The 13,031-nt window shown below is 39.8% G+C and overlaps 2 protein-coding genes across 2 annotated transcripts; both read right to left on the bottom strand.

Moving 5' to 3' along the window:
• Window positions 1-344: 344 nt before the first annotated feature.
• LOC108247428 (odorant receptor 131-2) lies at window positions 345-2,245 on the bottom strand. The gene has a single exon (XM_017435543.3). It carries the CDS (start codon window positions 1,849-1,851, stop codon window positions 931-933), a length of 921 nt encoding a protein of 306 aa, XP_017291032.1. The 5' UTR covers window positions 1,852-2,245; the 3' UTR covers window positions 345-930.
• Window positions 2,246-5,365: 3,120 nt separating this feature from the next.
• ppme1 (protein phosphatase methylesterase 1) lies at window positions 5,366-12,640 on the bottom strand. Its single transcript, XM_017435522.3, has 14 exons — window positions 12,336-12,640; window positions 10,410-10,503; window positions 9,745-9,837; window positions 9,559-9,616; window positions 9,289-9,340; window positions 8,265-8,419; window positions 8,032-8,122; window positions 7,859-7,924; window positions 7,663-7,789; window positions 7,437-7,566; window positions 7,312-7,356; window positions 7,157-7,221; window positions 6,940-7,007; window positions 5,366-5,723 (listed from the first exon to the last, which is right to left on the bottom strand). The coding sequence occupies exons 1-14, from the start codon at window positions 12,419-12,421 to the stop codon at window positions 5,720-5,722; spliced, it is 1,134 nt and encodes a 377-aa protein (XP_017291011.1). The 5' UTR covers window positions 12,422-12,640; the 3' UTR covers window positions 5,366-5,719.
• Between the last annotated feature and the right edge of the window lie 391 nt (window positions 12,641-13,031).

The following is a 13,031-nucleotide window of genomic DNA, read 5'->3' as shown; positions in this document are numbered from 1 at the left end:
ATAAGAATAGGTCAAGTTTTGGATTCAGGTTAGATTATTTATGCACCTGAAATTTAGTTGGTAGAATTATTTAATTGGTAAATTTTACAGTCAGTTAATGAAGTGGTATTATTAGATAAGAAATGAAGAAAAACCTAGATTCACAAACTCGTTCTAAAACCAGCCCAGCATATATTGCATTTATAAAGGGTAGAAAAAAATATTAATCATAAATATAATTCTAACAGAAAGTCAAGCTAAAAGTTCAAAACAAACAAAACATTTTCACAGATTTTCAGCTTTTTTTAAACAACTCAAATGATTTTAACCCAAAAGACAAAACTCCTGGCAGCATGGTTGTTAGAAATAATTTAGTTTTATGTTAAACATAAGCTTCAAGTTAGAACACAACAATGTACTGTTTTATGTAAAAATATACAGCTTACATTTTTTTCAGGCTTTACTAAAGTGGAGACAAGGACAGGTATACTTAAAAAAACTATTTATGTGGCTAGATTATAATTCTGAACCCATAATCATGAAAGCAGACATTTTCATGAAGGTGTTCTGTGAAGAAGTTTGAAGCTTCATATGTCGGGCTGTTTATCTCTGCAGGTTGTCGTCGTTCATCATGAAATCCAGCAGCACATTATCAAGCACTGGAAGACTCCAATGTGTTAAATTTAAAAACAGAGTAGATCTAACATAAAAGAGGGAACTGAAAGAATGCTCCTTATTGCTGACCTTATTGCTGAAGAATAATAAAACTGTAGCAGATAAATAATGGCTTCAAGACTCCTTACTGACCAAATACAGCTGTATGAAACTCTTTATAAAATCCACACTCACCTGACAGACAGAAACAAGCTTTCCATGTCAATGAAATGCACAAGAAATGAAAAAAAATGAACCCTGACAAAAAGAAAACACATAACGTTCCAGTAATCTACATCAGGGATGTGGCCTGACAGTAGATTTGCAGCCAAATGTGATGTAATATTTGAAATCGTGCCTGATGGTCGGGTCTCTGAGGCCGTATATGAGGGGGCTCAAAAACTTTGGGAAGATGACCAGACCGAAAAAGAAGATGTACCTAACGTGAATGTCGATGGCGGGGTTTAGGTTCAGCAGCTCGCTGGAGTTGATCATGTTGAACAGGGTGGAGATGAGGTACAGGCACAGCTGGAACACGTGCAGCAGCACCGTCTTGTGCTCACTTTTGGCCTTGTGCACGCGAGACGGGGGGCGTTTCACGGCGATCATGATCGCGACGTACGTGTAGATGATAATGACGGTCACCAAAACAAAATTCAGAATGGTGAAGCCCCGGTTCAGAGTCACGTACACCTGCAGCCGGAACACGGTGTTCTTGTTGCAGAACTTCTGGGCGGTGAGGTCCGCGCTGTCCAGGCAGAAGAACAGAAAGAGCTGGGTGAAGGACTCCACAGAGGCCGCGGTCCACATGACGGCGATGGCCACAGCTGTCACCCTGGGCGTGGAGATGGAGGCGTGCCGGAGCGGGAAACAAATGGCAACATACCTCTCCAGGGCCATGGTGGCCAGGTTGATGGGAGACAGCTTGACGGTGATGGCTGCGAGCTGAGTGACGACCACGCAAACGCAGGTCGCCATTCTGATCACGGTCAGAGCAAACAGGTAGAGCAGCATGGTGAGCAGGAGCTGCAGAGAGTCGGTGAACAGCAGATGGCCGTACAGGATGTATCGGGGGTGCTCCAGCAGGAGAGGCTTCTTCAGCAGGGCAAACACCATGACACTGTTAACGTACAGGAACAACAGACACGGCAGGACAGACAGCAGCACCTTGACGGAAACAGGGAACTGCACCATTATAGACACCCCTGTAACATTCATGGCTTCACAGAGAGTCTGGAAATGCAGGACAAACACATCAGAAAAAACTCTTAATCAGCATCAGAAACAGCAAAATGGTCCTGTCAAAATACAGTTAGAAACATATAAGACGCCCTGAAACAAACAGGAGAGGAAAACAAAAATTAGCAGATAACACTCCAGCACTGTCCTAACACTCCATGTGTTGTTAAATGTCTTGCATGTTTTTGGACTTGTATCTTACACGTGAATGGTTTGGTCTGATTTCTTGAGCAGGAACATTTAGGAGGACAACTCTGTAAGGAGAGACTCGTCCCTTTTTTAAATAGACCAAACGCTCTCAGCATCACCACCCTGCTGAGTTTAACAACCAATCAACGAGCCCTATTAGTTATGCCCCCTTTTTTTTCTTTTCATGCAGGCAAAGTTTTAGGAACTTCTAATTCTGTTTACTTTTACACATTTTAGTAGAAAAAAATAACACACCTCTTCCCTAAAATTGTTCCACTTTGCTAAACTTACAGTATAAAGGTGGAGTTTATTAGATTTTAGTTTTCATTGGCATAGAAATTTATTCATTTTTTAATTTTATGTTATAGTTTTTTGTGTTCTTTAAGATGTACATTAAAAAAGGGTTAAACTTAAATTTATTACAGTTTAAAATAGTTAAACCTTGAGGTAAAATAAAAACTTAACTGTTACATCTGAGTAAATAAAAAGCATTTTACTTCAGTCTACTGTGTCTTGTGGTTTGATGTTCTGTATTTTATAAGTAAGACTAAGATCTACAATGTTTCAATAATGTTTTTGCCTATGTCTGTGCATACGTCTGTCCTGTTAGCAAAACATCTCTAAAACCTCTGGACAGATTTTTACAAAACTTTCAGAAAGTAATCATTAGATGTAACTCTACAACTGATTCATGTTTGGAGTCAGTCTGATTCAATCTCTTCTTTCAACAGCAGGAGAGCAGCTGCTGGAGGTTTTGCAGGGAAATGTTGTCCCATTCTTCCCTGACGGAGGATTCTAGTTGTTCTACAGTCCTGGGTCGTCTTCACTGGATTTGTTGCTTCATGAGGCGTCAGATGTTTTCAATTGATGAGGTCTGGACTGCAGGCAGCTCAGTTCAGAACCTGGACTCTTCTACTAAGAAGCCATGTTGCTGTAATGGATGCAGTTTGAGGTTTAGCATCATCTGGATGGGAGCAGATGTTGGTCTAAAACTTGTAGATACTTTTCTCTACTGATGGTGCCTTTCCATATGTGAGCTGCCCTTGTTAGAAGCACTAATGCACCCCCATACCATCAGAGAGGCAGGCTTATGAACTGGGTGCTGTTAATAGCGCTCTTCTCTTTAATATGGAGGACACAGTGTCCATGGTTTCCAAAAAGAACTTCCAAATTTAGATTTGTCCACTTTTCCTCAGTTCATTTTAAATGAGAGAAGTCAGCAGTGTTTCTGGATGGTGTTCACATCTGGCTTCTTCTTTGTATCATAGAGCTTTAAGCAGCATTTGTGGACGGCACAGTGAACTGTGATTAGAGACAGTAACTCGTGGAAGTGTTCCTGAGTCCACGCAGTGATATCCAGAACAGAATCAGATCTGATTTTAATGCAGCTCCGCCTGAGGGCCTGAAGATCCCAGCGTCCAGTACTGACTTTTAGTTTTATCCTTTGAGCTCAGAGATTTCTGCAGATTCTTGAAATCTGTTGATATTATGAACTGTAGATGATGAGATAGTCAAAGTTTTCACAATGTTCCATTGAGGAACATTATACTGAGATTGTTCCACAGTTTTTAGCTGCAGTTCTTTGCAGACAGGTGAACCTCTGCCCATCTTTACTTCTGAGAGATTCAGCCTCTCTAAAATGCTCTGTTTATACCCAATCCTCTTACTGACAACAGGTCAGTAAATCTAATTAGTTATTAAATGCTCCTTCAGCTGTTTGTTATTCGTACCACCTAATTTTACACTATCTTGTTGTGCCAGTTCCAACTTTTTTGAGACGTGTTTCTGCCATAAAAATCCAAAAAGTTGGTACTTTTTTTGTGTAAACATTTGATATGTTTATTGTGTTCTATTGTGAATAAAATCTGGATTTATGAGATTTGCAAATTTTTAGAATTGGGGTTGTACAACAGATTAACTTTTAAAGTTGCCTCTAATAACAGCTATAACTTCATTAGACTTACAGATATTAAGCTAAAGTCTGAAGTGGTAGTAGCTGAGAGTCATCACACGGATCGTTATTTTAAGGTTACAACTCTGTCACTTCTTATAAAAGAATTTTAGTTTAAAACTCTGACATTCTTTCAAAGAGTGCTTGACTTTCATTTTAGTAAAGTGCTACCTGGAACTGAACATAATTCAGTTTTTAAACAAGAAAATTATTATTTTTTTTCCAGTTCTGGACAGTTGAGGCTCAAGCTGCTGTGAATGACTGATTATGATGAAAAGCAGTGAACAAAAAGGCCACTGTACAAAAAGAGTTCCTCTAACATTTGGCATAAATCCAGTGCTTAAAGCAGAGAATATTATTTGATAGAGTTAAAATTATTCAACTACAAACTTCCGCCCCTGTTAGGAACGAAACATGTTTATGGGCTCAAATTACAAAATGATCTCAGAGGCTTTGGCGCCTTGGAGGATGGTCATTAAAACTCATTAATATTTTACATGTTTACACAGTACAGAAAACATATTTCTCATCGTGTTGGTCCATGGAGGGACAATTAAAATGTTTTGTTAGAAGACGTTTATCATAAAAAAGACGTCATAAAAATTCTGAAATGTCAAACGTAATTGAAACAATAACTTCACTCCTTTTTTGTGGCACTTTGAAGAAAATCTGAACAAAAGAAATGATAAAATCAAAGCAGGCATTAAAGATTGAGACCTGAACAAAGATATATTAAAATGCTTTCACTTAGGGTTTTCAGTTTACAACTAAAAATGTTTAAAACAGTAATTTCTACATTAATACTTTGATTCTGTTCAGTTTTTTTATATAAAGCCAATTCACAACAAATGCCGAGCCTTTTTCACGTCTTCCCTGGAATCAATCGGAACATTTCGGGAAGACGGCGTTCATCCTTACTTCGGATCAGGCAGCTGTCATTTCTGTAAACATCGACAAGTTTAAACCCACCTAAAACAAAATTTGTTTGTTTTATTGCATCTAAATGAGCTAATTAGGGGTCATGATGTTGATTAATTTGGTTTAAAACATGGTTGGAGCAAAGCACTGTGCAAAAGTCTTAAGTCAAGCCCCCATTTTTGGTTAATATTTTACATTTAAGGAGCCAAAACTTTTTAGTACTCTTGTAAAGTGGTCTTAAGAAATGGCATTACTTACAACATTACTTTAACAGAGTACAAGAAAGTCTGTCTTAGAAGACATTAGGGCTGTTAAAATGTTTTCACAAAGGAGAGTTATTGGTAATCAGCTTAAAAGACTGATTCCTTTAAAGTAAAACAGTACATAAAACAGAAAAACGTCTGACATCTTAGGAACACACCACAAACACAGAAGTGTCGGCTGCATCCATCTTTAATTACTGTCAGCAGTTTCAGTTCAGTTATTGCAAACGCACATTAACAACGGTGCGATCACTCAAAATAAACCATTTAACAAGGAGAGAATTACATTTCAGAAAATAATCATACATTTAGTGTAAAGGGGAAGAAAAACAAAGAATCAAAAACTGGATGTTTTCAAATAAAAATAAGGCAAAGCTGAAAAGCAAAAAATATCTACAAAACAAAAGCAACATAATTACAATAATAAAAGGTCATATTTTATCAACTTTGCTCATAAAATGGACAACAATGTGAATGAATCTTGAGTTATTTCTTCTACTGCTGCTGGCAATATTTGGACAGGAAATTAGCTGTGGGGGGGGGGGAAGAAAGAGAAGACCGATTAAAAACAAACACTGGTTCAAAGTGGGATTTGAAACGTTAGTAAATCAATTATAATCTGAAAATGGAAGCAGAAGCTGCTCAGCTCTGAGCAGGACTGATCGGCAGAACAAGTTAAGACGGTTTCCTTTTCCTCCCGTTCACTGATAATTCAGGCCTTACTGAACCTACTGGATCGTTTTCCTCAAAAGATCATATGATCATGTGATCGCCTCCATTTGTCTGTCTTTCTGTTAGCAAAATATCTCATGAACCACAGAAGAGATTTTAATGAAACTCTCTAAAAGAGTCAACCTGATTCAAGATGCTTCAGCTGATCAACCGTGAACACAAACATGGCTGCTACTCTGAAAATCAGAAACGTTTTCAGGACAGTGGGAGGTAGAATCTGTCACATTGGCGGACATGGACGACTGCGGACTCGGTTTTCAGATCTTAATGTTGTTAACATTAATCTATAGTCAGCAGAGTGGATGATGTTTGTCCCAGTAGGGTTACCGTAGCTTCCTGTAGCAGGAACACGTCGCAGTAAAGTTAAGTAAGTTTCCATCTTTTTCATCTTTTTTATAACTGAACCCTGAAAAATACACATCTGTAAATAATAACTGAAGTCATCATAACACGACTGTCTTTAGTAATGACTTTTAAACGTTTGATTTGTGAATAAAGCCGATGCTGATCGCGTTAGCTTTTCTATGGCGTTTTCAATGTTAAGTTAGCATTTATGCTAATTGTTGATTAACAAGGTTTATTTATGTTTTTTGGCATATATTATTATTGCGTACTCTTTATTAGGCAATAACATATTTAAACTTGTGTTTATTTAAGTTAAATAAGTCAGTCATTTCAGTTAGTAAGTCTGTATTTCAGTTTCAGTGTAAATTTACCAGCTGATGTTTACAGATCTGACAGATAATCAAGATGGTTCAATAATCTTTTCACAACTGCATCCCAACCCTCTCAATCACATCAAACTGTGAGATTCCTAAAACTTCCCACCCCTAATGGAGAAACCCACTGAGTGAAAACAGCCTCAGGCAGCTGAGTTCATACTCTTGTAAAAGTAACTTTTTATTAACTTCCTCTTCTGTTTCTATAACATGATGCAGACTGATTGCTGTTATATTCAGTCAGTAAATCTTAGAAAGTCTGACAGTCGTGCTCTTTGGGAACAAGCTGACTTACCACAGGTATCCCTCCTTAAACTCGGTGAATTTGTGTCGGACCATGAACGCTGCAAGAGCGTCTGCTACCTGATAAAACAGGATCAAGTCATGAAACAGCAGCGTTACCGAGGCTCAAACAGGCTCAGCTGCACAAACACTGAACCGTATAAACATATTAGGAAGAAGCTTGTTCTTATTTCATCTGCTGAAAGTACGTGCAGGTACAGCCCACTTACTTTTTCAGGTGCGTCCTCGTGAACAGCATGGCCACACTGAGGGAGGACCTGCATCTGAAACTTCCCTGTGAACAAACACAACTGGCTTTTTAGACACGATTGAATCTAAATCAGAAACTTAAAATAACGAAACAGTCGGGTTTTTTTGTCTTTACCTTGCATCTGTCCAATAGTAAGGTCTTTGTCGAGCCTGTCCACTCCTGTGAGAAGGAACAAATCAGGGGTGTTCATGAAAGTCAGGAGGAAAGCAGATGTTTAACAAGGTGAACGAGTCACTGACCTGCCAGGAGCAGCAGTTTTGGCACGGAGCAGGAGAGGAAGAGTGCAGACAGACCTCTGAACCAACCCTCCCAGTATTTTTCGGTCTTGGACAGCTCCACCCTCCAGGTGAACACGCTCTCCTTTCTCACCTGGATGGAAGGAATTAACCTCCGTCAGCGGCCCTCAACAAAGCAAAAACAAAAAGGTGGTATCGGAAAGAAAAGGGCCACCGTCAGAGAGCACACCTCTTGTTCATCTTCCTTCATTCTTTTCTTGTTCGACTCCTCCGCAGCCTCCTCATCCTCCTCTTCCTCTATAATCCCTTCACCAATGCTATTAGTTACACTTGGATTGCTGGGGGACTCCTCACACCTGTGGATATGGGAACAGAGGAGGGTGAAATGTAACTAAGAAAACCTAAAGAAAAACAGAAATGCTTACTTCTTCACTTGGCCTCCCATCGACACCCGTGCTGACTCGATGTTCCTAATCTGACCACTTTTCACGCTGGAAGGAAAAGGTACAGAACAATTAGGACGTGAAACTCTAAAAGCTAACAATAAGAGCTCGCAGAGGAATAAAACACAGTCCAGGATCAAATGTCTCACGTTTACCTCCACTCAATGGCGTTCTCCAGAGACTTGAACGTCTTTGGTCGACTTCTGAGGAAATTCTGCATACTGTTCAGAGCATCCATCGCTGTACCTGAATGACAAATATATACACATTTTTATTAATAACCGCAGCTACAAATAGTTAGGAGGGATTTTTAAAACCGTCCTTTAATTTAAAATGTTATTAAGAAAACCGAGAGAGTGTAAAATTTCTCTCATGCAGCAGAGTTTACCTTCTACGACGTCGATGACACACAGGCCGAGCAGCGATGGCACGTGGTTGGCGCTGGCCGTGTGAACTGCAATGGCGCCCCCCATACTGTGTCCAATAATCATGATTGGAGGCGGGTTCTCCCCATAGAGTGCCTCCACGACTTTGCCAACATCCCTTTAAACAGAACAAGCAAAACAAACTTGTTATAATTGAGTTCTTGTGATTAGTCAGCCTTTTTTTTTTTTAGAAAAGTGAGGTAGCAATTGACCTAAAATGGAGTAAAATGATTTATTGTAACATCTCTTCATGTGTTGAGGAAGCTGCTGAGCTCCCAGGCCCTGTCTACAGGGGAACTGCGTTTTGTGAAGACACAAAGATTTTATTTTTTTTCAAGGCTTGGATCAACAAGAAATGAAGCTTTAGGAGCCCCAAAACTCAGTTTTTTTGGGTTCTGAGAGAGAAAAAAAATGTTAAATCATCCTCACGTTTTTGTGCGGTCAGGCAAAATGCGAAGTTTTGAAAACGCTGACATCATAGCCCCACCTCCTGCTTAACCTATGACCCCAAATGTGTCAGAAGTAACACTAATGACAGATTACATGCTTGTGTTGCAGCAGAAACTTTGGATTTTGTACAACTTCAATCCGCAGACAAGACGGACAACATCAGCTTAAATAAAGCCGAGCAAAAACCCGTTATTATCACACCAAAAGCTACGGCCATCATGGTAGCGCCACACACGGGCCTGGCGTGGGCGTTAGAGCGTTTTTGGTTGTTTTCTGCATTTCCGTGTGGATGAAAACATTTCTAGAGATGCTGCCGTGTTTACACGGATACTTTAACAAGAACAACAACAAAAACGTGCTTCATTTCTACAGGTATGTTCAGGAAACAAATGAACTTTAGGTATTTAGGTCCAGATGCTGTGTTCTGATTTAAAGCTGACGCTGAGCGAAACTTTTGAACTTTTCTAACTCCTGACTGGACTCTGAGGACTGATGGATCAGATTTATCTGAAGAATCCAGAGCATGAATGAACTTACTTTGCCATTGTGTCTGCAGACAGATCTTCAGGATTTTTAACTTTGGTGTCTCCTGCACAGAGAAAAGCACAGTTTTACAGATAATCAGGAGCTATTTCAATAAATGCAGTGGCAATTAGACACTTTGGGACGTCAATTTCTGAAATAAATATAAAAAAAGCTTTGATCTTTATCACTCTTATAACTAGAAAAGCAAAATCACACACATAAAAGTAATCTGATCATAAATTTAGTTATTTAGTGATATAATCTGTGATGATCTATAACTACCATGAGCTCTAAGGTCCATAGCCACCACTCTGCAGTTGATCCTGTTGTATATGACGGCCTGAAAAACAAACATTTAACAAGAGAGTAGCTCTGTCAATATTTCCCACCATGATGGTGTGCATTTACCACACAGTGTTACAACACAGAGGCTGCAGAGCTTCTGTAAGCAACAAGAGTGATACTGACGGTGAACACTGCCCAGGAAAGCGCAGAGTGTCCTCCTCCGTGGAGCAGGAACAGAACGGGACCACGGGAGCCACTGCAGTAGATCCTGAAAATGTTCCAGGAAGTCAAGGAAGTAAAGACACACGCAGCGAACAGAAGAGACAACACGGAGTAAACAACCTGTCGAGTTTTCTCTGATTTTATTCACACTCGCAGCCCAACTTGGTGTTTATTAACTGTATTATATTTGACATTTTTTAGACTCTAGGAAGAAATGATGTGTTTTTACAACACACTGCAAATTTGTTTCTCTGTCATATTATCTGTTACTTGTTCATCCCTTGAGATGGGTCCATTTTAAGCATGAGTGGCTCATGGGTCGCTGTCAGACCACCCTGCTCACACCCGGCACCGGCAGCCGTCCTGGGTGATCCGACTGCATCCAGACACCACCAAATACAGGTCTGAACAGGGCCTTTGGAGGCTTAACAAACACGATACAATGACTGAAGTAAAAATGGAAGGAAAGGCAGCAAAACCTGGAATGTTACTGATCGAGACTTTAAAATATTCCAGGAACGTTTGGCTCCTTGGAAGCAAAATATAAAGACGTGATGAGAGTTTTTTGCAGCGCTCACTTGGTCCTAACATTCCTCCAGACAAACTGAATGAGCAGCCAAGGATATATCTTTGCCGGTTTCAGTCTCCACCTCAACATCTTCCATGGTTTCAAAGTACTGACTCCAGGGCAGGGGGGTGAAATCTCTCTTCCTCCCAGGTCTGTGGGAAAAAAGAAAACACAAAGAAAGCACAATTAAAAGATAAACTAACTACATCTGGTGTCATTTTATAATTCAGTATAATAGTTGAGAAAACAAGCAACTGTACATAAAGAAAATCTGTTTTTTGTCACAGCTAAAATGGACATTTAATACACCAAAAGCCAAAAAAGGAAGTTATTATAATTAAACTTTAAATATGTCAAAAAAGGCATCTGAGGACATTTGAACCAGACAGAAGTGCTCAGTGCATTAATTTTATAAATTCATTTTCATTCACTCCTTAAAAAAAATCCTCCAGGACATGTTTTCTTTCTTTCTTTATCTCAAACTCACAGCAATAAAACAAGAACAAGCTGAACTGATAAAAAGCACAATCAGTTAGCTATCCGAGTGACCTGAAACAAACAAAACAAAGATTTCCCCAGGTTTGGATTTTAACACTAATTTGCCAGAAATTATAAAAAAAAAAAAAACAAAGCACTGACAAGTCCCGTGGGACATAGATGATTATCAGAAGCAGAAATATGTTTCACTACATTGACAGGGGGAAAGAAACATGGCTTTAATTTATGTAAAATATGTGTAGGTTGAGCGTGGTTCAACGTCTTTGACTAAACCTACAAGCTATTAAAGTTGCCTACAATTAAGGAGATAAACTAATGTTACAAATAGTTCCTTAATAATAATCCAGTAATTTAAAATGAAAACACATGGTTCCTATTGAACTAAAGGAACACACTTTGTTCCACATTTTGAGTCAGAAGAGATCCTTCTTTTTCTTTCAGTGGTTCTTTTTTTCAGGAGTCGCCACAGCGAGTCTTCCTCCTCCATCTGACTTTGTCCTCACTCCAGCTACCTCCATGTCCTCTCTAACTGCATCCATATATCTCCATTCCAGTTCTGTCTCCTGTCTTTTTGTCCGTCCCATTGTCTCCAAACCTCCAACCATAACACTTCCTCTGCATCATGTCAGCCAGCTCTCTACCTCTGCCTGTCATTGTCTCTACGTTTAGAGCTGCTTCCCTCAGTCCTACACTCTCAACAATCCTCTTCTCCCACTGTCTCGTGGCACGTTTCCCTCCTTGTGGTCTTCAACTAACAGAAACACAATTTCCACCAGCACCCTGGTTATTAACCCAGCCCTCGACCGATCCAGTGTGGTGTCACTTGGACGAGCTTGCATGTTTCTTTAGACAAAAGTGTTTAATGCTGAAACGAAAAATAGGCCCCTAAGGCTAAATCTGATGTATTTACAGGGTAAATAATGAGTGTGTGTGTTGGTGGTGGTGGTGGGGTTGGAGGTGATTCACAGTACAGCTACCAGTCAGGACAAATAAAACTAAACCTCCTTATTTACTACTTTCTGAGCTTAATTAAGTTATAGAATAGACATAATTATAAGTGACGACTAAAATATTAAGTAAACATCCTATAATCAAGATCTATTAATACTAAATGTTTCCTAAACTCTGGCCTTATAGACAAACTGGTTCTTGTGTTCCTTGAAAAAAATGACCCAAGATAAACACAAAATACACATCTTTAAAACTATAAAGAGTGTTCCTGCCTGACTTAGTTCAACCTAAAGGATGCTGGACATTTAACTCAGACAGGAGAGAAGCATATCAAATGTAAACATGCTAAAAACAGACCCGCCACATGAGTCGTGTTTAACAACAAACCTGGACTGAACTCTGATGCTAACTTAGCCTGGCTAACGCTAACCAGAGACCAGCTGTGGAGAAGCCGGGTTAAAAAAACAAAAAACAAACACGACACCGGACAGCAGACACTGTTGGGACCCGGCCAGCAAGATGTTGGATAACTCACCCCATTTTCATTTTGGAGCCGGACTGGAAACCACCTGCCATGGGAGGTCTGGAGGCTAGCAGGTTCAGGTGCAGCTGCTTCTCCATGCCGTCGGCAAAGCGCTGTTCTCGGTCAGGAAAGGTTAAATAAATCCGCCCCCTCTCCTCCGCTGCATATGATCTCACCCCGCAGCTGCTTCTCCCGTTAGTGAGACATTTATATGCGCTGCGTTTTGTCTTTTAGCTAACAGCTAGCGGTCTTCTTCTTAAAGTGCGTCGCTTTGTCTTCTTTGCGTTTTGTTCCTCGTGCTGGACGGTGGAACACGGGCGGCTAGGAGCGCCACTGCCCCCTGGCGGCGGAGAAAATACCAACACGCTGGTTTAACACAGAGGGCGGGTCTGCAGCAGCTCTGATGAGTGTTTCCTGCTCAACATTTGAATGTGAATTATTCTTTAGTTTTTTTTTTTTTGTTTGTTTTTTTACAAGAGAAAGACAAATATGTTCAACTGATAATGTGCAGAAAAAACAGAGATAATATAATATAATACAATATCTGTGTATACTACTCACAACCAAAACAAGAAAACAAAATAAGTCTCTCAGGTTTCTCTTCAGCACCGTGGCCAGGCTGCCTAAAAGCCATATTGTTATTGAACAAAGTATTCTCTCATGACTAATGATTTTATGCTTATTGTGTCATCTGGAATTTGTTGAATT

Source organism: Kryptolebias marmoratus, linkage group LG13 (assembly GCF_001649575.2).
Source record: "Kryptolebias marmoratus isolate JLee-2015 linkage group LG13, ASM164957v2, whole genome shotgun sequence".
NCBI classification, from domain to species: domain Eukaryota; kingdom Metazoa; phylum Chordata; class Actinopteri; order Cyprinodontiformes; family Rivulidae; genus Kryptolebias; species Kryptolebias marmoratus.
Note: the sequence above shows the minus strand (reverse complement) of the source record. Positions and strands in the feature narration are given on the sequence as shown.